This window comes from Oxyura jamaicensis, chromosome 5, assembly GCF_011077185.1.
Source record: "Oxyura jamaicensis isolate SHBP4307 breed ruddy duck chromosome 5, BPBGC_Ojam_1.0, whole genome shotgun sequence".
NCBI classification, from domain to species: Eukaryota; Metazoa; Chordata; class Aves; order Anseriformes; family Anatidae; genus Oxyura; species Oxyura jamaicensis.
Genome location: NC_048897.1, coordinates 47319108 through 47346608, shown reverse-complemented (window position 1 = coordinate 47346608; position 27501 = coordinate 47319108). Strand labels below are relative to the sequence as shown.

Sequence of the window (27501 nt, the reverse complement as noted above, 5' to 3'; positions counted from 1 at the left end):
ACAGCCTTATGGGTTTAGCCAAGATGTGTGAGGGGAGTAGCAGGACAGCTGATGAGGTCTGCCCAGCTTGGCTCAGATTCCTTTCTGATTTAACTGCTGTGGTGGCCCTTTCTTTTTTTTTTTATTTATTTTTTATTTTTTATTTCCTGAAGATAGCTACAGAGTTAAAGTACTTGTTCATGCTACTTTTAAGAAGTTCTCTTTCACGTTCACATTTCTAACTTGAAAAAGCCTCTTTACAAAAGTTAAGCTAATGGTAAACTTCAAGTTATGAAATAAACTCTGCTTTGAGCATCACATTTGTGGATCCTTCATTGAAAACTCTGGTATTAATTTTCAGCCGCTGAGAATTGGTTGATTTCCAAACCAGTGAATTTCAAGCGTTCAATGTATAAGTAACCTTATACCTGAAATGAATACTGAAGGAACAACAGCCTTTTACAAGATGGTATAAATGCATCAGTCATGCAAGATACTAATAAAAACCCCTGACAGTCCTATCATGAGCTCTGATAAGACAGTTATAGCAGTTGGAGACTAATTGAACTCAGGCACTAATTGTATATGTCAGGCCACCATGGATTGCACAGCTTTGTTCTCTTTAATTAAGATAAGTACAGACCTCTCACATTATGCAGTTATTTTCAGGGGAGTACTTTGGAAATTTAAAATGCATCTATTAACCATTGCATTTAGACTTAGAGAAGGCAAGCAACTAACTGCTTTTTCCATATTAATTTTGTCATGTTTTTTAAGGAAGAAATTCTTTACAGTGATGGTGGTGAGGCACTGGCACAAATTGCTCTCTGTCAAGGTCTGTTCATAGGTTGGTCAGTAAAGGCACTTTAGTGTCTGTGGCACTGTCATAACTGTGTCTGGTAGACACATTGATTGTTTAAAACATGTCCGGGTGTGTGGTGAAAATATAAAGTAAAGTCTCCTTTTGCAGATGAGGACAGTTTCAAGATGTTTGTCTGTTGTAATGTCCTTCAATGTTACCATAGTTCAGTAAAATCACTGGGAAATTTGCTGTTGGGATCAATGGAAGCCAGCGTAGACCTACTGTATACTTTTTAAAAATGTCCAGGGGAGGAATTATTAAAAATAAGTACTTCTGAGAATATTCAGTTGCCTTCTCTTATTACTGAGCACTCAATGCAAGCAGTACAAGCGGCGCTCAGAAAGAAAGAGCACTGGCTATATTGAATCCAAATAACAGGACACAGAGCACCCTCTTCACAGCACATTGAAGACAGGAAATGAGGTGCTCAGCACACCTGAAGAGATACTCAGGACCTTGCAGCATTAGATCTGTGAATAGCAGATGTGATACACCACACCTGATGCATCCAGCAGTGTGAAGCTGGAATAGGGAACCTAGGGCAAGAGTGCTTAATGTATGTGAGGCTATGTTTTATTTGTCATTTGCCAAAAATACAAATCTTGAGGAGATTTAAGCTTTACTTCTCTCTTTTTTCCCTGCTGTACTTCATAGAGTTATAACCAGACTGTATTTATTTGGATTTGTTTGTGTGGGATTGTATTTTCAAATGTTGGCATTTAAGTTCCATCTGGAAAGTATTGGAACTTCATCACTAAATGTGAAGGTACAAATGTTACTTAATGGCCTTTAGTCTCACTAATTATAGTTGCATATTTCCTGTGAACAAACGCAACCTGTTCACCTTCAGTGAATCAGTGGGCATGTTTATAAAGCAAACAAATCAAAATCTAATGTCAAGATCAGCAAAGCAGGCACTGGATTGTGATAACACAACTCATATTGCACATGCTGGCTTTGTTCTGTGTATATTTGAAACGCTCTCACCACCACTCCCCCATCACCCCCGTCTATACCACATCAAAGTTTCACTCCAGAACATTCCCTTTCAGGAGGCTATCTTAAAAAGTTCTTCAGGGAAACAGATTTGTAGTCATGCTGTAGTTCTGAAACAGAACTGCTGCTGCAATGAAAACCTGAAAACACAGAGCATTAGCGTCACATCTCAGATGCTAGAAACTATAGGTTTATAGGTTGAGATTTAAGGCATATCTGAGAGTTAGTCACTTGTCCTGCATTTAAGTCCAGTTCAGCAACACTAACTTAAGTGTCCTTCATTTTCATCCCCTTGAAAGTTCCAGTCTAAAGCAGGTCATTAATTTTAAACCAAAAGCAGAGTATTCAGCATGCTGGTGTTCATTCTAATTGTTGACTGCTCACAATTTGACATTTTTTTAGGTAATGAATGCAACATTTTTAATACTACTAAAACCAATATTTTTTCTTAGCCCTCAAGAGCAACTTCAGCTCACCAGGGAGCAATATGAGCAAAGCAAAGAAAGTCTGAGACTGGCTCTGAATGAACTGAAGAAAGAGCAACAAGAGATGGGTTTTGCCCTTCAGCCTGGTTTGCAGGAGAAGCAAGCTCAGTTGACAAGCTATGCCCATCTCCTGCAGAAAGCAGAAGATTTAACTTCCCAATTTAATGAATTGGAAAGCCAGGATCACCTACAGAGCTGCACTGAGAATCCCTACTTCACAGAGGAATCGTGGTTGGAATTAAAACACCAACATGAAAATCTGCTCAGCCAGCTACAGGTTGGAACCTCACTCTCTTATGAGAATGTTTGTGTAAAATGTCTGTTTGATTGCAGTTCTCACTGTTTGCCTGTAGTCTCATTCAACTGGCAAGTTTATGGGTAAAACTAGGAGTGGTGAAAGTTCCTTTGTAAAAGGGATGGGAATTCCTCTATCTCTCTCTCCTCCCTACCATGGGAAAAAGAGAACCAGAAGTTCATATTTTTCACTGTCATGTGCTTTGGAGAAGCTTAAATGTTTAAATCAAATGAGAGCAAGGTAAGTGTGAAGAATAATAATTTACACCTGTATAAACAGATTTAGATAGCTTTAATATGAAGCATTTGTTCCTGTGTTCTCCAAGCCACAGGATTTATTTTTTTTTCCTTTTGGAGGGATGAATTACTTTTCTTGCATGTTGTTTTTTATTGGTTCCACCCAGTTTAGGACCAGTAAACTGCCTTTACACCCATTGTGATATTCTGCATCTAATTTTTCATCCATTTTGGATGGGAAATGTCCCTTTTACAAGTATATTCTTACAGAATGTGAACTCCTTCTTGCTACTAATGAGGATTTTGTTCATGGTGAAGTCCATGGTATGCTGGGAAGAAGGGAAGACATTTGTGCAGCCATGGTTAACTGGATATTTTATGGGAAACAAGCAAGTGTTTTGCACTGATGATGTCCTGGAAAAGATCTGTCAGTCTGTGGATGTTATATTTGTGTGAGTTAACAGTGGAGTAATCCCTTTAACTCCTTGGTTTCTAGACCACAGTGCAGACATTGGAAAGACATGTTCAAGAGCACCAGCAGTTTCAGGATATGCTGACAGGCTTGAGCACTGAGCTAAAAACTCTCTCTGAAAAGCTTGCTGATTGTGGAAGTCCAGCAATGGAACAACCATCCTCTGAGCACAAGCAGTTGAAATCACAGGTATGTTGCAGGTTTTGCATCATGGAGAAATTGGGTCTGTGCCCTGGGAGCTTGTAGAAATAATCGGATATATAAAAGAGAAAAGCTGCCTGTGTCAAAGTGAAGAACTAAGAAACACTTATATAAAGTATATGTTGTGATCCTTTTATAAAGATAATTGTAGGCCTGAAACCACTCTTAATGAACTTAGTGGACCTTTACTGTTAATTGAACTGAAGGTAGAAATGTCCTCAACTCAAGCATACAGACTTCATCAAATTTTAAGAAGTATCCTTAATGCATTGGTAGGCATTTTCCTGCGGTTTGGGAGAACAGAGAACAATCTTATACCTGTGAGTATAGGGAGCTACTGAAAGCTGAAACTGTAACTCAGATATGGATTGCTGCAATTTCCCTTCCTCCAGAATTTGCCATACTTGTAGCAAATTAAAAAAAAAAAGAGTAATGGGAAATAGGAGAGGAAGTGATTAAGCAATTATCTTTTTCAAACTTGGGAAGATCACCGTGCACCTCACAGAATGCTGTCTGATTATCGTTGTCTTCAGGTGCTCTCTGTTAGTATTTGACTTTCTGCAGCAAATAGGTCTTCATGTACTTCTCAGCAGTTTGTTGTTCACAGCAAATATTTATGATTTTTGTGATTGACTTTAGATCTTAGCATTAAGTATATTGAGTGAAGACATGTTTCAATAAAATGTTTTCTTCCTGTTTAAAGGAACAACAAGCACCTCTTAGTCGATTTGAAGACATGTTAAAGAAGATTTTGGTTTTAGCAGAAACTGTTAAACAAAGCACTTCTTCACCAGGACAGAAGTTTATTAAGGATGAGATTGAAACACTTCAGAGTGAACATAGGAGTCTGGAAGAAAGGCTTGAAAATGTCAAGCAAAAGGAAGAAAATATTTTCAGTGAAGCCCTTGAGTTAAAAGATGAGCTTGCTGATGAAATACAGATGGAGGATAAGACAGATACAATGCTAGACAGAGAGATTCAGGTCACTTCTGATACTCCTGTTGCTACAGAAGAGAGCTTCACAGCAGCAGAGTTTAAGGAGTGTTTGGAAATGCATAATGTGAGTATAGTTCTGGCAGTAATGACAGTAGAAGACTTGTTAAAGAGACATCTGTCTCTCAAATGCCTTTTGTATATTGCATCCTACATTCCTTTTTTAACTTCATTGAAATGAAGCCTTCTGTAAGTATATACGTATAATTCAAAGGTGTGGAGAACTCCCTAAACTTGTTATAACAAGTCTATTGGAAACTGCAACTTTCAATTTAAGCACAAATTGCTTATTAACTTTCTCTTGCAATGTAATTAGAGCAGGTGTCCTTAGGAGGGAATAGGTGTATAGATAAGAAAATTACAGATAGGCCTCTGTCAAAAAAAAAAAGCACAGTCCTTTCTTTTGCAGTAGTTTCAGAACTTTGAGAGCTTCTTTTAATCAGTAAGACTTATATTTAGGACCACAAAGCAATATTTTTCCTGTTTGTTTTCATATATTCATTTTTTTGCCATTTAGAGGTTTGATATTAGATACATATTTACAGTCACAAAAGTAGGTTTTATGTTATTTTATTTCTCTTAGGGTCAAGATGTAAATGGGAATGTGTCAGAAAAAGAAAAGAAAAATGATCCACTTTTGGAGGAAAGCAGTGTATTGTCGAACAGCCCATTACAGGGTATCCAGCAAGGAAAGGACAACTGTGAGCAAGCTGCTCAGGTGCCTTGCAAATATATTTCAGTTCATGTCAGTGTATATATATGTATGTCTGTTCAATAGAAACACCTATTTAATTCCTTAAAATTTGTAGGCAGGCACAACGTATGTAATGAGTGATTGAGATCACTAACCTGGAACTGGTGCTATTAAGGGCATCTCAGGCCATTTACATCATAAATAACTTCACGTGTACAAAGTTGAAGGGATGATTTGGAGAACTCCGTCATATATAATCATCCAGCAACAGCAATTGCATGCAGAGATGACCATCAAAATATCAGAGCAGAATCCACCTGTACAGAGATTTCTGGAAAAGGAGCAAGATTAATAGTTAGGGTTGCCAAATGTGTCTAAGGAAAAACTACTACAACGCTGTTAAAAATCACGTGGACACTTACTCCTGTTTGGTTTCTCCTGAAACTGTTTTGCAGTGATTTAAGGTCCTGATCTGGCAAACAAATCTGAGCAGGTTGTCCCAAGGAGACTGTGGGCTTGGGATACCTCCATTCATTAGCCTAGACTGAAGAACAAGGAAAAGGCTTGTAGAGTGTGACGTTCTTTGGTAAACATAGATTTTGGACTGTGATTTTTACTGGTTGTAAACATTTTGTACTTTTCAAACTAGGAGGAAGCTGATAAAGAGAGCCCAAGTATGGACGAACATGACAGAGTCCAAGAAGACCTTCTGGACAGTGCGGTTCAGGGTGGTGAAGCAGAACTGGAAAGGCATCAGGATGGTGTTGGTACTGAAAGTGATGAAACAAGAAAGGAAACATGTCCAGTGGAGGTAGGTGGACATGAAATTACAGCGAGTGATGGAATTTGGGGATATATGTGTACAGTTTAGTTGGAATGGTAATGATTCTACCAATAAATTAATAATAAAAGTTACACAAACATACTCAAGTTACACTGAGGTATTTTTGCCTGATGCGTGGTATACACACAGTTAGTATGCATTAACTCTCTGAATCCTTTCATGTACCTTTAAAATGTGTATGGAGGATTTTTTTTTCATTACTGTGAGCTGCCCCAAAGTGGTTTTCTGAGGACATTGCGTTCCAAATCACCTGGGCATTTTGTGATGCCTTTTCAAAATTTTGCTTGTATACGGCTATTTTCCTTGAATCTCTTTCATTTATTTAGATATCTTACTTATATATTTACTTTGTATGTATGAAGTTGCATTTGAAATGCTGTGTCCTGTTTTGTGCACCCTGATAAAGTGCAATTTTGACAAACTGGAGCAGTGGTTAAGGGCTGGAGCCATGATGTATGGGAAGAGCACAGTTCTTGTTGGAGATAAAAGGCTAATCTGGGGGTCTAGTCTCTGAAGGGTTGTTACAGAGAAGACAGAGCCAGACTCTTCTTAGACATCTAGTTTTAGCAAACTGCATGAGATACTGAAGACAGCCTAGTCATGACAAGACGGAACACAGTGTGCACTCATGAACTTGCTGAGAATCAGGGTAAAGTATCTCATTCTGGGTTATGAGTGGACTGCTTTCAGTGCGTATCTTATCTGACTTGCAGCCAATAGCTCAGGTATCCCTGCAGCACAAACAAGTCACCAGTTCTGTGCTCTCAATCGCGGACTTGCTGTAAGTATTTGCCATTCCTTATTTTGGCTATGAATATCCTGCCTGGTAGTTGGCTGGGTGCCAAACCACAGAAACTCTGTCTACAGCGCAAGTACAAGATTGAAGCCTCAGGAGTAAGCAAAACCTTTAAAAAATGCATTCAAGACTGTATCCAGGGGTACACAGTTCAAAGTCCATGCTTAGAATAATGAAGTGTGAACAGTGTAGGTCAGAGGAAGAACACTTGCAATCTGCAATTTTTACTAAAACTTATAACAAAATTATAGCACTACTTCTTCTAAATGATTTCCTTTGCCATAACCTTTCCCACAATAAGTTTGTGATATAATTACGGTTTTCCTCATTTATCTATAATCGTGGGCTTTGTAACTTTGCCATGTCAAGCACTGTAACTACTACTCAGCATGTTTCATTAGGGCTTTTTGGTTACTTGTTTTTTTTTTTTTTTTTTTTTTTTTTTTTCAGCAAAATGAGAAACTTAATGATGTCAAGAATCAATCCTACAGAGAAGAAGTGGAGAAGGTTCAACAAAGTGTGTGCCAGACGAATGAAGTCCTGAAATCTGTAGCAGCTGGGAATGAGGGCCTGGAATCTAACTCTCCAGTTTCTGCACATGAGGTAAACCATGTTCTGGCAGTTCAAGTTGCATTTGTCAGTGTCATTGAATTTTTGTTACAGTGTGGGCTTCAGCTGAAGTTCTGTTATAAATGAAGAAGCAATTACTGTCACATCAAAATCAAGCCTATTGTATAGAGTTCTGCTTTATGTCTGCAGTAATTTTGAACTTTCTTTGAAGTGCTCGCCACGCATTTTTTGCAGTGTTTCTGTTCAAAAGAACAATATTGGTTTTCAGAATCATCGTAATGAGGCTTTATTTAATGATATCTAGAGTTTCTCTTTAAATTGTTAATCAGTACAACTTCCCATGTTACTGTAGTTAGCTGTGATAGTCATTGCCATCATAAGAGAAATCAGGAAACTGAAATTCAGGGATAATCCAGCATAAGAAAATAAATTAAATAAAATAAAGAAAGAAGAATTACCTGAAGCCGCATGAATAACTAGGTATTTTACTAAATTACATAACTAAATCTATTCTTCTTAAAGACTAAAGTTGTTTCATCACCAGTGGCATTCCTGAGAATTCTCTCTGTTTTGTGTTTGCTAATCTTTGGTCACCCCATCCCTAAATTCAAGGTGAAGTCAGTTCTAATCTTAATAGTTAAATGTATAGGCAGGTTTGCAGCAGACCTGTTCAATGGCAAGTCTTACCTAGGACTCACACTTCTGCCGTCACTGGAAATCCCAACAAATTGACTGATTTGCACTTTTAAAAATGATCTGTGGGAGGATGGCAGTGTTTGTATTCAGAATCATAGAATAGTTGAGGTTGGAAGGGACCTCTAGAGATCGTTTGATTTAACTTCCCTTCTTAAGCAGGGCCACCTAGAGCAGGTTGCCCAGGAGCATGTCCAGATGGTTTTTGAAGATCTCAAAGCATGGCAGCTCCACAGCCTCCCTGAGGAACCTGTTCCAATGCTCTGTCACCTGCACAGTAAAGACCTGCTTCCTGACGTTTAGATAGAGCATCCTGTTTTCCTGTTTGTGCCCACTACCTATTGGCCTGCCACTGGGTACCACTGAAAAGAGCCTCACTCCATTTTCACTGCATCCTCCCTTCAGGTATTTATAGGCATTAATGAGATCCTCCCTAAGACTCCCCTTTAGTAGTCTAAAAAGTCTCAGCTCTCAGCCTCTCCTCATGGGAGAGGTGTTCCTGACCCTTAATCATCTTTGCCTCCAACTGGAGAGACGTTTCTAGTATGGCCAGATCTCTTTTTAATGAAGATGTTAGACAGGACTGGACCCAGTATTTACCCCTGGGGTACTCTGCTTGTTACTGGCCTCCAACTAGATTTTGCTTTTGCACAGCTGACCACCATTTGCTAGGCCTGGCCATTCAGCCAGTTTTTGATCTACCTCACTGTCTGCCCACTCAGTCCCTTTGGACATGGCAAAGGGAAGAGGAAGTAGGTTCTGCTGGTTTCCTGAGGAAGGTGTGCATGTCTGGATAAGAAAAAGGGATATATACTGTGGCCTACACCCTAGCCTGAAGCCAAAGTCATGTTTGGCACATACCCCAATATTGACAGGTTCCCACAGGCCTGCACCGTGAAAAGTCAGCAGAGGAGCCCTGAGTTTATACCTGCAGGACATCTTTTTTTCTGAGTGTCAGGACACTTACTTTTTTATGTGTTTTGATGTGTTTATACTTTAGTCTGCTAAAGTGGATTTCTTCCTCACTCTGTAATAGCTAGCTGAGTTTTTCTGCTTCGATTCTATGGCACTTCAAAGTCTCTTAAGATGAACTCTTACATTTGAATTGATACAACTATTACAAATGCGTACACAGAGAAATGGAAAAGTTGTTTGACTATTTCATGAGTGAGCCCCTTCAGTTTTGACTGAAAGTAACCAGAAGAATTCAAATAATTAGAATTATTCTGTTTGGGTAATGTCTGCAATGTGCTGCATGTTTCCCACACCTGGAAGCAGGTACATTCTGGATAGCTCATGACCCGCAGAGAGACAGAGGACAGTGACAGCTAAGAAGTGATATGGCAGCAGGGACAGCTTGGCTGCTTCCTAGTAAAACACTAAAGCGTCAATACAGAAGTATTTATTATTGCTCATTTTATATGTTGGTACCATGAAGAAGCTCACACTGTAGTCATATCTCTATGTTTGTATGCATTCACTCACGTGAAGTCTATACCTGGAACAGATCACCATTTACACCATAGACAGTTACTGGGGAATGGGCATATAGAAAGATTTTTAAAGTATTGCTGTGTGATCCAGATGAGTCTTTGACTTTTTATTTATGTTGCTTTCCACAATAGCTGAAGGTGATTTAAAGGATTATGTGTTATATCTGACCTGGGGCTAGCCAAGAGCATCCACTTAGGCAGCAACCTTAGCTCAGCTGATGGGCTGTTAAACTTGGCTGTACCCCAAATGGGTTATTGTGGGATTTGATAGCAATGCCAGGGAATGGTTCTGGAGCCCCCCGTTCCCTTTCTTCTCACTCCATTTGAGAGACAACTCCCTAATGCCTCTCATCTTACCTCTAATCTTAATTAAATAGAACTCACAATGGGCACAGTCATGGCTCTGTGTGCCAACCAACCTTTTTCATGCATGAGTTGTCCCGTGAAGAAAAGTCAAAGATATGGTCCTGGTGGAGGGCACAGCTGTATATTGATGCAGGTGCTGACCAGGGTTTGAGGAGAGATTAAATGCCCATGAATGTGTGTGGCAGAGCGGGACAACACAGGGTAGACCTGTGAATTTGAGTTACCAGTAACAGAGCTGGCTGCAGGAAGGATGCTACTTAAAGGTGGGGATGTCAGAGTTTCAAACTTCCAGTGAAGAACAGAGATTTCACAACTGTCTGAACAGTGCTGGCAGGCCAGAATGACTCTGGGGTAGTGATGGAGGGCCCAGCCTGTGGGTCCTGGGTGATCCACAGAGGCTATGGGGGAAGAAACAGCAGGATTTAATCATGGTTTAAACACGAGGCAAAGTGTTGCACTCAGAAAACTTACTGTTTTAGAAATTCTTCAGGAATAAAAATACTATTTTGCATTGCAGAAAGAAGGTGCAGCACTGGTTGTCCAAAAGGAACTACTTCCAAGACTGCAAGTAAACACAGAGTATTTTGAGGAGGAACAAAAGGTCAATGAGCTGAAAAATGAAGTGGCTGAACTGGATATTGTGCTCATAAATGAACAACTGAAAGAGCTGGAGGTATGGAAATTGCAAAGCCATTCCTCATTGTTAACGTAGTGATACATACACTCACAGAAGTGTGATTCACTCAGACAACACAAAATTGTTGTGTATTATCTTGACTGAGGCTTGACTCTGTGTTAGACAATTTGCATAACAGGTAAGCTACAAACGCTGCTTTAATGCAGGTATGTCCATGTGAATGGCATCTTTTGTACTGCTCTTTTAGTCTGTACTAGTGATTATAGTGCACCTATGATTGCATATGTGGTTCTGTGACGTGCACAAGCATGTGTGCTCTTTACATGTGACCAAGCAATCATATGTGTGTGGATGTGTCAGTATCTAACTGTATGTTGTGCTGGAAGTGGTTAAAATCCTATTTTAATCCTATTTCTATGGTGGGCTTGATTGTAGAATTTACAGACTGAACTGGAAACGTGGAAAGCAAAATCTTTGAGTCAAGAAGCATGTCCCAGTGCAACAGGATCGAACAATGCAGAGCTGCAAACCCCAGAGTCTGTGGTGCCCTGCTGGGACAGGCTCCTTCAAGAACTAGATGCTGTTAAGGCAGTAAAGCAACAACAGTACTCTCTAGTTAATGAATACCAGAAAAACCTTTCTGCTGCTCAGTCCTCGATGAAAAATTTGTCAACAGAAAAAGATAACATAAAAATGTAAGTATAGTTGAGGGGTTCTGCCAATAGGTAGCAGAACAAATATGATGCTTAAATTAATAGTACCGATGCAAGTAGCCTAGACTGAATTTTGTGCCATGCTCCAGTAATGCTGAGACCTACAGTGTTTTACCCATCTCATTAATGTTAGGTAGCAGAACTCTCATAGGTTTGTAAGGTGGTATTAAAACTGCATCTAAAGCATTGAAACAGAAGTATTAGTGGTGGTTGCAACATCTACTTATTTTTTTAGGCAAAACAAAGAAATGATTGCTGTGCTAAATACCTACATGAATGCCACATTAAAATACTTTTGCAAAAATATGTCAGATATGAAATATTATTTTTTCTTTGAGATGAATAAGCTAGGAAAGTGGAGCACTGTTTCTTTTTAAGGACTCATCAATTCTAATTTTTTGCCAAATTAAATATGTCATAACTCCAATGATTTAGCTTATTTGATAGAAAGGATGCAGCATTCTGTGGCAATAAATAACTGCAGTACCAATCCAAAGGTAACCAATGCACACAAAGTGTTCAGTAGCTTTTATAAATTAGCCTTCAAAACATGGAGCTAGCCTATCTATCACAGTAATTAGAAAGTATCACATTAATTAGAAAACCTCTAAAATGTTTTGTGAAATTGCTAATTTGTGGCAAAGAGATTGGAAAGAATTGAATCAAAATGTAGCTACTAAGTGTATTTTAGGTGGTAATTTCAGAATACTCTTGGAAATAAAGGAGAAGTAAGCGCACACCTCCAGGTTAATCCTGAATGAATGAGAATGTTTAAAGCTTTTCTTCTAAGTTTCATTTTCATTGTAAATCAGAAGTTACTATAAAATGTTGTTAATTCACTTAGAGATGACTTAACACTATTGCCAATTTCTTAAAAATGTTAGGAAATGGCACATTCTGCATTAGTACATACTGCTGTTTAAGAGAGGTAAAGGTATATGTTAGAATATACCTTTACCTGCAGAGATATCGAGAAATAACTAACACTGTACAGAAAAGCAAGAAAGTTGTATTGCAGTGATTGTTGGGACGTTTGTGAGAGAATGATAATATATATGATTAAGTGAATTAAGTGAGTGAATCATTTTCTGTGTGATAAAATTCTCTTAAAGTATGCATAGTCCGTGTTTTAGAAGTTGTGTTTTTTTGTAGTTGTTGTTTATTGAAACCTGTTTGTATTTTTGGCAGGGGTCCTATGAATAACACAGTTCTTCTGGAGAAAATTAAAGCATGTGTGCAGGCATTACATAAAGAGAGAGATGTTTTAAACCAGCTGAAAGCTCAGCAAGAAAGTTTATCTCAGCATTTAACATGCATGGATAAAGTGTTAACAGCAAGCCAAATGAGGCAACTGGAGCAATGGTGGCAACACATGGAACAAACAGTGCAAAAGAAACATGATCAAGTGGTGGCAGAAATCAATGAATTTAACCTGCTTATGAATAAAGCACGGGATATTCAGAGGCTGATACAAGAACAACATTTACAAACAGAATTACATTCCTCAGCTGGAGAAAAAGCCAATTACCCTGTAGTTTGGACCACAGAGCTACAAGACATTAAACATGGTCTTTCTCTATTAAAAAGAAGGATTGAACTGCAAATGAAAAGAATTTGGAGTGATCAAGAAAAGATGGCTTTGGAGAACTGTATACATGATTTGCAGAGCAAACTGGAAGCATTATCAGAGCAACAAATGCCTCAAGAGGATGTTCAGATCACTGGTCCTGCTCTGAAGAAACAAGAAATGATGAACAAGCTGAAAGAAAATATTTCATGGGTAAAAGATTCACTGTCCTCTCTTGATCAGAAAGCAGCACTTTTCCCCAGTAATGTTAAATCACAGATCAGAAATTGTCAGCTTATGAGGACTGAAGTTCTAGACAGAGAGCCTGTGATTGAATCAATGGATAAAGAGCTCCAGCACATCATTCCCAACTTGAAGCCAGAGGAAATCTCTGATATGACTTTCCTCCTACAAGCATTACAGAATTCATACAAGACTCTGGTTTTAAAATCAGTTCAAAGATTACAACACCTAGAGCTCCAGCTGGAGGAGAGGCAAAGACTTACTGCAGAAATAGAAAAAGTTCACTGTCAGCTTCGAAATGCTGAGACACTTGCCAGGCTTGACACAAACCAAACCAGCACATGGTCAGAATTAGTCGATCAACAAACCATTTTAAAGGAGATATTAAAAGACATACAAGAGATAGATGGGCTTATCTCATCCCATTGTAAAGAGAGTCAGGTCACAGCTGGGGAACTGAGCCTATCAGAACAATTATTTTTGATTGACCAATTAAGAAGTCTGAAGAATAGAGCAAGGAAGACACAGAAGCAAATTCAGAATAAATGTCATGAAGTGGAAAAAAAAATAGCAGTTTACAGAGAGTTTGCTGAAGGAATAACTTCATTGCAACAAGATCTTAATGATCTACAGTGTGGTGAAGTCAACCTGGAAGACAAATCACTAGGTGCCACACAAGAAGTGAAGAATAAATGCAAAGCACTTAAAGAAAAAGTATTATGTTTTCAGTCTAATTTGTCACAAATGATGAAGTACAAAGAAATCTTTGAATGCATAGGTCTAAACTGGGATTCACAGCAGCTGGATGAATTGAATGAATTGCAAACTCAATTTTCAAAAATTAAAAACAAAATTAAAGGGAAGCTAATACACTTTGATAATGTTGTTAGAGAATGGGATAATCTTCATTTGTTGCTAAATGAAATCTGGACTATGGCATCCACTGTAAGAATAGAAGCTAGTAAGCTAAATGATAGTTCTAGCTCTTCTCCTGCTGAAAATCTTATATCTGCACAAATACTGCTTCAGACAGTTCAACAAATTTTGTACTTAACGCAGGAGGTGAAAAATCAAATAAACAAAAATGAGGTTTTTGATACACCATTCAAAGAATCTAAGAGGCAAGAAATAAAGAGCCTGGAGAAGGATGTTGAGGAATTGATTCAGCTTCTTCAAAACTTGATCTCTAGTCTCCAGTGTGTAAACAAGGAAGATATCCAGAATGAGGTAGAGCATATATTCCATGCGATAAAGCATATTCAGTTAGAGCTCCAGCAGCCACTTCTAGTAGACATGAAAATGATGCAATTTGAAAAGATGCGATGGGAAGCCATTCAGAATATGATGGCAGCAGAGTTTTCTGCTATTAAATACCTAATGGAAAAAGAGAGGGAAAATGAAGAAGAAAAATCTCTTGCTGCTGATATAGAAACAAAATTGAAGACACTGCAAGATCACGAACTACAACTGAAGACAGACATTGCTGCCCGTGTTGTAAGTATATTTAATAAAAGTAAGGTATGGCTGTATGTCTTCTCCTAAGAATTGGATTAGATGTCTGAGACTGCAGTGTTTGTATTTTCCTGACTTACATTTTCCTTTTACTCTCATAACTGAATTGGACCAATATCTTCTCTGCATTGGTGGGTATGATGGGAATCATGATAAGAAACTAAAGATACAAACAGAATTAGTTGTATTCAGTTTAATTATAATCCTGACTGTGCCCAAGAGATCAGTGGAAATGAGGAAATGTGATGTAATAGCTGATAACAGGGGAAGGGACTTAGTGATCCTGATGCATATAGTGGTCCTGCTGCCACATTTTGTGATTTGCTGCTCTTCTCCTTCACTGCTTCGGTATCACGTTTGAAGCACAATGCCAAAACTTCTCTGCCCTATGGGAATCCTAAGAGCTGGCCGAGTCACACATCATTCTGTGTATAAATAAATATAAGAAGAGGGTTTAGTGAGAAGCAGTTTGGCACCTCACAGATGGGAGGTAGCTTCTGGAGCAGATTATAATCATCAGTATGTGGGTTTTGACATGTACTTTCATTTCTGTAATGTGTCCTATGACTCTTGTGTCCTACCATCCTTCACTCTGCAGTTTTCCAGAATTGGTAGTTCCCTCATACCCCGTCCCTGTGTTTGAGAGCAACCAACCAACCAACCCACACGTTATTGCACCGCTGTATGACTACCTAGGTAGCAGAGTGCATTTGCCACGTGTTCTCTGTCACCTCAGGCCGCTTCTGGGAGTTTTGGTCTCGAAGACAACCAACCAAGTGTGAAATTCTGAGAAAGCCATCTGGTCTTTCAGAGGAACATAGCAATCTTTCTTGATTGTTCTTTTCTCTTTCTAACACTTTCAGAGTGCTCTGCAGGATGCATGTAAGACTGGTGAGCTTTATACCGAGGCTGTTCAGAAGGCTGCCAAGTCCCTTGAAGACTATGAAGCTCAAGTACACTCTGCCACAGCAGAGCTCGGTAGCTCAGATGAGGCCTGTCAAACCCCACAGTGGAAACAAGAAGGGTTTGACTCTGCAGTGGCTGACATAGAAAAGTTGAACTCCAAGCTGAAAAAACTAGTGAAACCAGAAGACAAAATAAATCTGGAAAATACTTTAAGAGAACTCATCAATAAGAGTTTAGCATTAAGGGAGAAGGTTCAGAGAAAGGAGGCTGATGAACGGAGGTAGGTTCATATTCCTAGATCATATTCCTTACTATGATGATAAATTCAGTCTAGTCTTGTTTCTTCTCTGATAGAACCAGGTAATTCATCAGGAAGAGCTGTAAGCAACTCTGTTTTCCCCAGTTGTGATTGTGACGGAAGGAAAATTAGCAGATAATAATCACATTGTTAATAATTCACAGTGCATTCATTTTTAGTATATTCCAGAAAGTATGCATGGGGCTAGACTGAATGTTCAATGGTATAAGAGTAAGAAAAAAGTGCATTTCTGCAGTCTCTAGATCAGTGCTGGTTCAGGTTAGAACAGTTTTCAGAGGACCCCATATCCATGTCTTCCATGAACTGTTCTTATGACTTGAGAAAATCAAGACCAAACAACACAGGCCATAGCTGCCTTCTTTCAAATATAGGTACAGAAGAGATCTGAAGAGCCTTCAGATGAATTTACAGAACAAGTTAGGGAGATATAGCAAGGATTTTTAAATTGCTTACTGATGATCCAGTGCTTCTGATTCGGTTGAGCATAATCTTAAAATCTTTTATTATCAAAGAATTGGATGACTTTCAAGGCTTTGGAAATAGGAAAGAGATGAGAAGCAATAGAAATAAGAAATTACAGTTGTACGCATCACACACTGTAGGGACAAATAGGATGTGTGTTACAAACTGAGAGCTCAGTTTTGGGAATCTCTGAGGAGGATGGTGTGGTGGTTTTACTTGGGTGGGCGGCCAAGCTCCACCACATCCGCTCTCTCACTCCCCCTCCTCAAAGAGGAGCGAGGAGAAAATATGATGAAAGGGGCCGCAGTCTCCGTTGGTGCAGGTCCACCTGCTCCACCGTGGTACTCCATGGGCTGCAGGGGGACATCCTGCTTCACCATGGTCCTCACCACAGGCCGCAGGGGACTTCTGCTTTGGTGCCTGGAGCACCTCTCCCCCTCCTTCTTTACTGACCTTGACGCCTGCAAGGCTGTTCCTCACTCCTCTCACTCTCCCAGCTGCTGTGTGGTGCAGCATTTTTTTTCCCTGTCTTAAATATGCTCTCACAGAGGCGCAAAACAACATCACTTATTGGCTCAGCTCTGGTCAGCAGTAGGGCCCTTACCAAACATGGGGCAGCTTCGAGATCCTTTTCACAGAAGCCACCCCTATGGCTCCCTGCTACCAAAACCTTGCCACGTAAACCCACTATAGACGGAAACTTAAAGAAAGACATAAAATTCTTTAGAGTGGCTATTTGGCACATGTATGGTATACATACCTATATTTCTTTAACTCTGGAGCATTTGTATCTGAATCTCTGTAGTGTCTCAGGTTTTGGACCTGAACTGCGTAACAAATGTTAACTGAAGACAACTTGCAAAATAATTAGTAATGGCTACTAGTTGAGAAGTTAATTTTTATTTTTTTTATTCTAGTAGGCACTATGGTTGGAGAGACAATTAACCACAATTTTTTATTGGTCTGATAATCGCTCCCTACAGGTATATTGAAAAATACAAAAGATATACAGAAAGCAAAGATAAGGTGCGTGATGCTCTTAACAAACTGGAAAAGATGCTTATGCAGTCTTTGTCCCAAATACCAATGTCTTATAAGGAAGCCTTGGAGAACTTAGAAGAAAGCAAGGTAAGAGAGGCTCTGAAGAACTTGAGAAACTCATGCAGAACTGTGGTACAGTTATTTCTTACATTGCTGTTGCTTTCTCTCAGATGGAAAAGTCAGAGAACTTCGTATTTCCTCAGCCAGGACACTCTTACTTCTTCCCTATGATACTTCTGCTATAATGAACCTCTCTGCTGTCTACTCTTGTAGTACTCGTCATATTACAGACTCTCTATATTACATAACTGTAACTCCAGCTCATTCCTTTCCCTTCCAAATCACCATAAAGTAACCTAATATATTGTACACACTGTTCTTCTGATTGTTTTGCTTGTTCTATTTACCCTAACTTTCTTCACAGACTTAGCCAGTACAGAATTCCTTCATTAAAACTTAATTGAGCCAGCTGAGTGGAGTGATAGCCATTTTAGTGGAGGATCCTGTATTGTTTTATTTATTTGCTTGTTTTTTTTTTTTTCATACAAGATTTTAGTCTCCAACATTGACTCGGCTGAAGATGAGCTTGTGAAGCTAAGGCAGGTCTCAGGAGAGCTGATGAGATTACGCAAGGGAAATGACAGGGCCCTGGGCAGGATTGTAACAGCGCTGTGGGAAAATTGGCTGGGTTTGCTTGAGGCAGCGAAAGAGCTGGAGATTAACTGTGAAGAACTAAAACAGGAATGGAAATTCATCAACGAAGAGGTGAGTTGATTAACAAACTGCAAGTCTGGGGGAATGTGATAGAGCTGGGATTGTCATATAGTAATACTACATGTTAAGGGACTGAGATCAAAACATCGTTTCCTACCCACTGATCAGCCAGTTAACCTCCAGGCTTTCTTGAACCTGGAGTCAAATATGACAGGGATGTTTACAGAAGAAATTCCATGAACCCAGCATCACTCTTTGTATAGTTAGGTGCTTTGTTAGAGCAAACTCAAATGTTCTGGCACCCTTCGGAGTTTCAAGCTCTCTGGCTATGCAATTCCCAGTATTTAGTTATGTGCATGAGTAAATGAATAATGTGACTTAAGGTGATGGAATAAAAAAGCACTTTATCTCGTTCTTTCGCATGCTGTTTACTTAGCTGGAACGAGAAACAATAATTCTTGATAAGCTCCAGGAAGAACAGCCAGAAAGCCTCAAAGAGAAAGAAAAGGCCACCAGAGAGGAACTGGTAGAATTACTAGATTTCGTGAACTCATTTGAGGAAAACATCAACCGACAAGAGCTCCTCTTACTCTTACTTCTTCACCGAATAAAGAACATCCTGAATACATCTGAAAATACTGAGGCAGAAGCTGTCCTTCCTGCCTTATGTGAGATAAAGGCAATGCAGGATCGCTGTAAAAAGTAAGTGATGGAATTTTTTTGTGGAAGTTATGACATACGGCTATTTAGGAGCACAGCATTTTTTTGGGTATTGAAGAATATGTGAAAGGTGTAGTGTGCGTAAAAAGATGATAAAAGCCCTACTGGGTCAGACCACTGGTCCAGCTAACCGATCTGCTGTCTCTAGCATGGGCAATGGGAGATACTAGTTGGGGAGAAGACCTGAGCATGGCCATGTCATGTGTGGGCTGCAACTGTTGTTCAAATATAGAAGAAATCAGAAGGGTTGATGACTCATTGTGGAGGCTCCTAGCTCTTGTGAACTTGAATGAGATGTGTGGGTCTTCTACTCTTCTGAAAATCAGACCTTGCACATTTTGGCCAATGCAACTTTTACCTTATTGAGTGCTACTGTTTAAAATTTACCACAAAAGGCTTTTGCAAATCTGTGACTGCACTCGCCATTTTCCATGCCTACTTTTTGACATGGAAATCTTTGTTAATGTCTTTTTCTCTGCCAGGGTTTTCAGACTCCTGAGATTTTGAATTCTGTTTCCTGGAACATCATTCCTGGTTAAAAGTGCATGCTGTTTGGTTTGATTTACCAAACCTACTTTGGTTAGCATTACCTGAAGGCTCTCTTTTGAAGAAACTGAGGCAGTAAAGGGCAGAAACTTGGAGATTTAGTTACAGAAAATAATACCAAAATACAGGCAAATGTGGTTCTGGATATATATAACAATTTTTGTATTAAGCATGTTCTTTGATAAGTTCTACTCAGTGTACAGTCTAACACAATGTATTCTTGCTGGAAATTTTTTATAGATTGTATGAAAAGACTCAAGACCATAAGGATTTGGTACAATCTGAAATTCAAGAGAGGAACAAGATAAGTGAAGAAATAAGTGCTGTGAAAAATGCATTGCAGAGTGCTGCATCTATGTTAGACCAAGATGCTGGTGGAAAGGCAGGACAACTGGAGGTTGGTAGTGTCTCTGTTATCCTGTAGGGACATCTGGAATATATTCTCTTTTGTGCTGGGGCTTGAACTTGCTCCAAATGAGATTTATTGCAAAGTACATGCACATTGACTTACAGGAGAATGAATGCAGCTCAGCAGGATGTGATTGGCCCTGCCATGTGGTTGGTTTGTCTTCTCCTTCTGCATGGTTCAGATAGCAGGCACAGAAGCCTTTTCAGACTGCAAGGAGATTCACAGCCAGTTGTGTGCCTTTTAGGAAGGACTGCTTAGTATGCACCCTGCACATCTTCCTCCCCTGTCTAGCCAGGGCAGCTTCAGATGCTCTGGATTTGGTGTTCCACAAATTCTCTGCATACATTGTAGAGATAATGCTGGTAAATGCTTTTCAGAAATCAAATTGTGATTAGAAACATAGTCCCTACCAGCCCTAACTCTGCACCAACTTTAATTTACTTATTCTAGCCTGCTAATGTCTGTAGAGAGTGTTGGCTCTACGAGATGATTCCTTAGTAGCAGTATGTCACAACAGAGCTATATCTTTTGAGAATATTCAGCTGAAAATATTGAAAGATTTCTTAGTTTTACCTAAATCAGACACCAGCAAGCCAAAATCTGCAGGGCAAATTCATCCCTACTTCCAAAGAAAATCTGGTTTCTATAAAATCTATAGCATTATCTGGGGTTCCCTTGTGCTTATTGAATGGAAATGCCTATTTCACTCCCAGATGACAAATCTAAGTTAGTCGGTTGGCAAAGTTTCAGCTCACAACATAGAAGAACACGCACATGGAAAAGTGATATCAACTAGTCCCTTGGGAAAAAAAAAGGGGCAGTTTTGATGGGCAGGTGCTTTCCAGCTAAATGTTGTATGGAATGTGAGCATGCCTTAATATACAGAAAGCTTTTGCTTTGGAAGCTAATGCTGTAACTGATTCTATAAATCTTGTCACTATCTTAATTTGTACAACAACTCTCTCTGTGGTAGAATTAGACATGCAGCTTTTTCATGGTTTTGGTTTTCTTCCTCCTCCTCTTTCCCCCCACTCCCCCTCTTTTTTATATAATATCAGAGCCAATTTTCATGGGATGACAGGAAACAAATCAATTTCAGGCTCTTACATACGTCTTCTGTGCATTGTATTTGTTTGAGGGAAAAGATTCTCAAGCAAAGACTGGGAGTTAATGGATTACCATTACTCCTGACTGAAGAAAAAAGGATGTTAATGTTAATCACCTGGTAGGAGATTTTTCCCTGTAACATGACTAACATTCGAGTTTCTCAAACTTTGGGAAAAGGAATCATAGAACAGAAAATTCCAACTTGAAATTCTAGAAAACCTTCAGAACAAATGTATTTCTTCTTTCAGAAGACTTAGATCAGATTTTATTTCTAGGCCACAGGCTCTACACACTTGTTCAAGTTTCTTTTATCTCAAAACCTACATTCTTCGTGCAGAACTGGAAACTACTGTTTTGAAAGGAGCCTGCTGTGCCGCTGTGCATAATTGCCTGAAAGCAGACACTTAGCTTGAAACCTGTTGCTTTCTGTGGCTTTTGTGTTGTTTATAATAATGAAGGAACGAACACTGGCTATTAAACATCTTTCAAAGAGGAAATGCGCTTTTGGCAAAAGGGACAGCGCAAAGGTTAACATTTAGTCATAGGAGCACTTCATACGATTGCATTGTTTTACCAGTCAATAAACATCAATGTGTCGGTTGTCTGAGGAGGAGTAGTATCAAGTTTAATTAATTCTTACAGAGTGAAAAGCATCATTTGATTAAATGAACGAGTATTATTCAAGACTAATCTGCTTGCAGAGGTAATCAAAGTAGATTTTATATCACAAAAACAACTTCTCAAATCATAGGCATGATAGGAAATTCAAACCACAGCGTATATGGATGTAAATATATATACACACATATAACTCTATACGTACATGTACTCAGTAAAAACTGGGCAAAATGCTGAAATTCTCTTAATTTTTTAGGAAATTCAGAGTGTGATTGGTAAAGAGAGTCAAACTCTTCAGGATATCATGGAAAAACTCCGGATCAAATATTCAGAAATGTATACGATAGTTCCTGCAGAAATTGAAGCACAGTTGGAGGACTGCAAGAAAGCTTTACAAGACCTAGAAGACAAGGTAACCGTTGATGTGATTTTCATATATACTTCTTTATAATTAATAAGTACAGCAAGATTTAATGAATGTTATAACTATGAACTTAAACTTGAAATACAGCTATTTTTCATTTGTGTTCTTCCTCTTGGTGAAAGGCTACGCAGGAGGAAAAATACCTCGTGTTAACTGTCTTCTTTTAGAATAATCTGAAGTAAGCACTGTGAATATATATATATATATTATTCTTTCTGCTGTTGCTCACACAAGGCATGGGAGAACCACTAGCAATATGGTCTTGGGTATGATATGGCTGCTCTCTTCTATCCATTCTGATTCTTAAACTGAACTAGTAGTCAAAGTTGATTGGGAAGTTAGTTTAGCTGAACTAAGAGATTTTAAAACGGAGTCAAATGACAACTTTGAAAATTTTTCTTTTCGTTTAACTTTCACACATGGTAAGGCATCATGGTATGGATCTTTATATCACTCCTCGGGACATAGTTGCATGCCTTTAAAAGCAGGCAGAGAATTTAGGTAACTAAATAACATTGCCTTGGCATTTTGCCATGTTTTTTGTATACAAGAAGTACAAACAGTTAACTGAAAACAAAATTAAAGAAAAATAGAGTAATACTGTAAGTTTGGGGTGAAATTTTAGCCTGATATAATTAATTTCATTTTTAGTTATTCGTGTTGTCTTTAAAAAGAAAAAAAATCTTTCCGTTACCTTCTTGCAGAAATAATAATGTTTAATGGTAATTTAAAAGGCTAAATATCAGTTAATTTGATACAACTTGAAAGTTTAATAAAACATTTTTTAAATCTAGTTACTTGTTATTGTCCATCAAATTATTCCTTTGATGTTGCATTAGATATTTAGAGACATATTCATTACTGCTTATTAGTTTTAATTGGATTAACTTTATAGTTTCTATTTCGAAATAGAGCCGTTCTTTCCAGAACCAACAACTGGTTAGGAGAGAGAAGGAGAAGGGGAGTAAAACAGTATTTATTCAATTTCTGAGATAAAAGATTATCCCTGCGCATACACTACATGCTGGAGTGAAAGAACTGATCCTGGAAACTTTTCATATTTGGATAGTGGAAAACAATACAAACTATCTTGGATTTTTTTAAAATGCCTAAAGGAAACTGTTTTGCTTTTTTCCTGCTTTTCATAAGCAGGAGTATTTGAAAGAAGGACTATAGTTCTTTTTGCTATAAACTTATTTTAGTTAATGTAACTTTATCAATAAAGTATAGCATGGGTATTATTACATTGTTCTGACAGTGCCTGTCAGAATCTGTAAATAAATACAGTGAATAAAACTAACAAACAGAGAAATTAAAAAACAAAACAAAACATTTATTAAATACATAATGTTCACCCTTCCTCTCCCCACAAAGGGATGAAGTATTTTGGTGTAAGTAGTTGCAAACCAGAATAACTCGTAAACCAGAACTTTGTTGTATCAACACAGCATAAAGCTGTGCAATGTGCATGTGCTCCATAAACACTAGGGCTGCAGCACACAAACAATTTACCATGATTCCACATTTACTGGTAGCTGGCTGACCCTAATGGCAAACAGGGTTCAGTAAGAAAAGCCATTACCTTGGGCAAGCAAGGACTTTCTTGATCCCTGCAGTTTATTTTGTTCATGGTAACCTGGTACCTCGCTGTGTTTTCTGCTTAGGCTATTACTCAACTTCAGCATAGGTGAGAGTTTTTCTCTTTACATAGGAAATCAGACCCTTCAGTATTTTGATTTTTTCATTTTTGAGGAGTTCTGAAGAATAAAATTAAGTTCCACATGCTTTATGGGGCTTGGAGCTCTTTATGTTTATTATAAATTCCTAAATTTATATTTAGGAATTCACTATATACTGATACATTTCCATATTTCTTACATGGAAGAAGTAGTTGAAGCATAATGGTGCCATTCTAGGTTTCTTACAAGAATGTGAATGTGACCACAATACAGTAATGATTAGCATCTATTACAGATTAGAAAAGGGGTAGCCAAAGCAAAATACCCAGGGAGTTGCAGTGCCTTATTGTTTATAAATTCATGGATTGTCTTTTTTGCCCAGTTGTTTCAGGTAAGGGGAAATTATTGAAAATGATGTGAACATTGAACCTCATCACATTAATGCTTCTCACAGGAAATTTAATTCCATTCCTGTGTTTTTAAGTGACTCATCAAGAGAAACATAAAAAGAATTCTAATATTTTTGGTGAAGGGGTGCACAGAAACAAGCAGATCTTTGTAATCTCCACTATCGTTTTCTCTTTACTGTGACAGGTTAGCTTTGAAATCTTGCAGAGCTCTCCTCAGTATGTACTGAAAAGAAAAGCGGAGACTATTAACAATGGCCTTCAAGCAATTGAAAAGATGTTACAACAGAAAAGCGAAAACATTGTGAAAGCCAAAGAAGTTCAGAAGGTAATTTTGCCCCAAAAAAAAAAAAAAATGTGAGTGTTAAAAGATTTTTGGTTGCTTCTACAGAGCCTGGTTTAGCAGGAATGTAAAGTGGCTCTCCATTCATTCTTTGTCTAAGAAAAAGTACAAGCAAGCATTTACCTGATGAATATTTACCTATTCTTTCTCACAGGAGGATAAATGTGTGGCCTTTTTTTCAGCTATGAATCACACTGGTAGATGCAGAGTGTTCTGTTCTTGTTGTATCAGTTTGGAAATCTTTGTAATTCCAAAAGACCCACATAAAGTACAAATAATTCTGCTATTATCTTTTAGCCTGACCTTATATTTCACTTCCCCTCTCTCCACATGCAGCAAATCTGGGATATGCTGGACCTCTGGCATTATAAACTCAATGAACTGGATGCAGAAGTGCATGATATTGTAGAGCAGGATTCCTGCCACGCACAGGAGTTGATGGATATCTTAGTGACCCCCCTTCAACAGTACCAACAGGTCTCACAACTTGCCGAGCGGAGAACTGCCATTTTAAACAAGGTAGAGGCAAATGTAACAGTTACCCAAATTTGAAAAAAAAATATGTCCTATTAAGAAAAAAATCAATAATAAAAGCTTTGCACAAAACATCATCAATGGTTCTCAAGTTAATGAAAAACCAAAAGCCTATCGTAGCCACATTGGCTTATTGTAGCTAAAAAATTCTGGACTGACAAGCATTGCCTCCAGCTGCCATCCCAAAGGACCTGTTCCGCACCATAGTTCTTAGGAGTTAACATTGGAAGTACATGCCCCTGGATCAGTGATGTGATTTTCACTATAGCTCTGCTAATGTGCTACCCATTTAATATTGCCACATAAATCACAACAATGCCCGCATGAAATGTAAGCTCATAAACACCAAAATTACTTTTGGATAGAAGAAAGAGCCTGAAATAATGAAACTGTTTCAGAGAAATTACAAGTACTTCTCTATTTCACTGTGCTAATCTAACTGACCTTGATAAAATGCACCCAGTTTTCTTTTAATCTTGCCCATGTATGAATTTATGCTATACAGTGAATAGGAATGCATTTGTTCTCTTTTATAAAATCCTGTAATTTTCTAGGCTGCCAGCAAGATGGAAGAATATGATGAACTCTTGAAGAATATGAAGGTTTGGATAGAGAACACCAACTGCTTGCTAAAAGAAGATGCTCAAAATGACTCTGCAAAAAGCCTACACAAATACAGTGATGACCTTCAGGTAAATGCTAATGCCCACGTATAGTCTTGTTAGAACTGGTTGTTCTATACAGGCACGATTTTGCATTCTTAAGTCTCACTGACGTAAGTAACATACCTATTTTCAGTAAATCATTTATGGTTTACATGCATGAAATACAGATAGGTCATTTTTTGGTGTTGGACTTGTTAAAGGGCTGAACTGTAGTACACCTGTCTTCCAAAAATGTGTGACTATCTTCCGGTACCCTGCTGCGTGGCTATAATCAGTTTTTACTGCTTGAATATATGCAGTTCTTTCTGTATTGTGTTGCTTTATCTGAAGTAGATAAAGCGGCGATTTGATGTCTGTGTGTTTAACTCAAACTTTGAAGTGAATTGTGATTTGGAAGGCAGTTCTTACTGTACCTTGAAGGTAATCCTGACTGATGGTTTCAAGAATGAAACGTTTGTAATGTTACAGGGAAGATCAGAGTCAGGCAAATTCCAAGAGTTTCTGGCAATTTCATACCTGAAATAGTTTTTCTCTCCACTTCTTGACTTAAGCCAACAGAGAAAGCTGGTGGTCTGAACACGGACCGTTGTATTAAACTGAACTAGAATTCCTTTCCTGTGTTAAAAGTAACTGACTGTTTTGGACTGATGTGTTACAGGTCACACGGCCACAATGGGGAGATTGTGATTAACAAAATCCAGACATTTTCCTGACAATTGCCTCTTGCATTTGTGGTTTGGGATATTTTATGTGTTCTAGGCTGGGAAGCTTGTGGATCTGGAAATGCACCCAAGGTTTATATTAGAGTTCAGTCCTTTCCTTCATATGCTACAGAGATGAGTGTATCACAAGTATGGCTTGCAACACTCACTAATTCTGTGTGAAGACTTGTGCTGTAATTATTCCAGAAAATTATCCAGTTAGCTGCAGGAGATAGAAAGAATCTCTCCATCATCACTGGCCAGATATTTTCTGCAGCATTTTATTTCATCTTCTGTCTGGTGTGCAGAAAACCCTTTACATGTGTCTGTCTGACGTGTCTTATTCATGTACTTGGGGTCAGCCTGGCCACTGCACAAGAGCTGGGGAGGAATCTTCTCCACGATCTCATACTTTTTTTATTCTGGGCCTAGGATCTCTCTCCAAGTTTGAAACCTTTCTCATCACAACTCCTGTTACGCTCATGTGGACTCATTTTATGTAATTGATTCCCTTAAAATCATAGTGGCAGCCTCTTGGTTTCCTGCCTGCAGGATGCAACAGATTAGTTCCCTTAAGAGTCCTTTGTTTTAATCTGAACTAAACTTTTGGGAACATAGGCAATGGTCAGTGATGTACAGGAAATTAAACCCGATTCCTTCAGGTCCAAACCTCTGCAAAACTTTGGTGTTCGCCCATGATGGAGGCAAACTATTGTCTTATTTTGTCTGTAGATGGCTTTGGAAGACTCAGAGCAAAAGCAAAATCTTCTGCACAATGTTTACTTGGAGCTGGAGGAGCTGATGCCAGTTTTTGAAACAGACAGTGTAATGCAACAGCTAAATGAAGCAGATGATCAAGTAGCAACTTTACAACATGAGATAGCAGAGATTCTTCCACAGATCCAGCATGTGGCTGATGTAAGTTTGAGTGATCTCTAAGTGTATTGAGCTTCACCATATGTTATGAAATACAGCTTATATTGTCTCCATAGAAAAAAGGTGTGTGGATTTTAGTAGGTATGCCAATGAGTAAATGAATTGTTTGGAAACAATCCTGCAGAAGCTGTTTGGTATCTAATGAAGCTATAAAGTTCCAGAGTATTGATTAACCTTTTTTTTTTTTAGAAAAAGAAATGCAGGGCTTGTTGACCAACAGATTAAAAAAGCTTATCTTGCTGGAGTGCAGGGCTCCAATTCAGTGGCACCTGGACAAGCTGGAGGAAGGGCCTGAGAGAAACATCACAAAGTTTAACAGAGGC

The 27501-nt window shown here is 38.6% G+C and overlaps 1 protein-coding gene across 6 annotated transcripts in view; it reads left to right on the top strand.

Annotated features, from left to right (window-relative positions):
• Nucleotides 1–27501, top strand: part of SYNE2 (spectrin repeat containing nuclear envelope protein 2) — a 187877-nt gene that overhangs the window by 68568 nt on the left and 91808 nt on the right. For 5 of the 6 annotated variants that reach the window (XM_035326791.1, XM_035326790.1, XM_035326787.1 and 2 more), the window contains exons 42-60: nt 2290–2599; nt 3350–3514; nt 4230–4586; nt 5103–5264; nt 5863–6024; nt 7304–7456; nt 10493–10648; nt 11048–11307; nt 12514–14629; nt 15511–15833; nt 17318–17462; nt 17925–18140; nt 18526–18791; nt 19596–19752; nt 21746–21901; nt 24187–24327; nt 24679–24861; nt 25431–25568; nt 26975–27160. In XM_035326791.1, coding sequence (XP_035182682.1) covers nt 2290–2599; nt 3350–3514; nt 4230–4586; nt 5103–5264; nt 5863–6024; nt 7304–7456; nt 10493–10648; nt 11048–11307; nt 12514–14629; nt 15511–15833; nt 17318–17462; nt 17925–18140; nt 18526–18791; nt 19596–19752; nt 21746–21901; nt 24187–24327; nt 24679–24861; nt 25431–25568; nt 26975–27160 — 5752 coding nt within the window. The remainder of the gene's footprint in view (nt 1–2289; nt 2600–3349; nt 3515–4229; nt 4587–5102; nt 5265–5862; nt 6025–7303; nt 7457–10492; nt 10649–11047; nt 11308–12513; nt 14630–15510; nt 15834–17317; nt 17463–17924; nt 18141–18525; nt 18792–19595; nt 19753–21745; nt 21902–24186; nt 24328–24678; nt 24862–25430; nt 25569–26974; nt 27161–27501) is intronic. The other variant, XM_035326789.1, reaches the window with a different exon arrangement.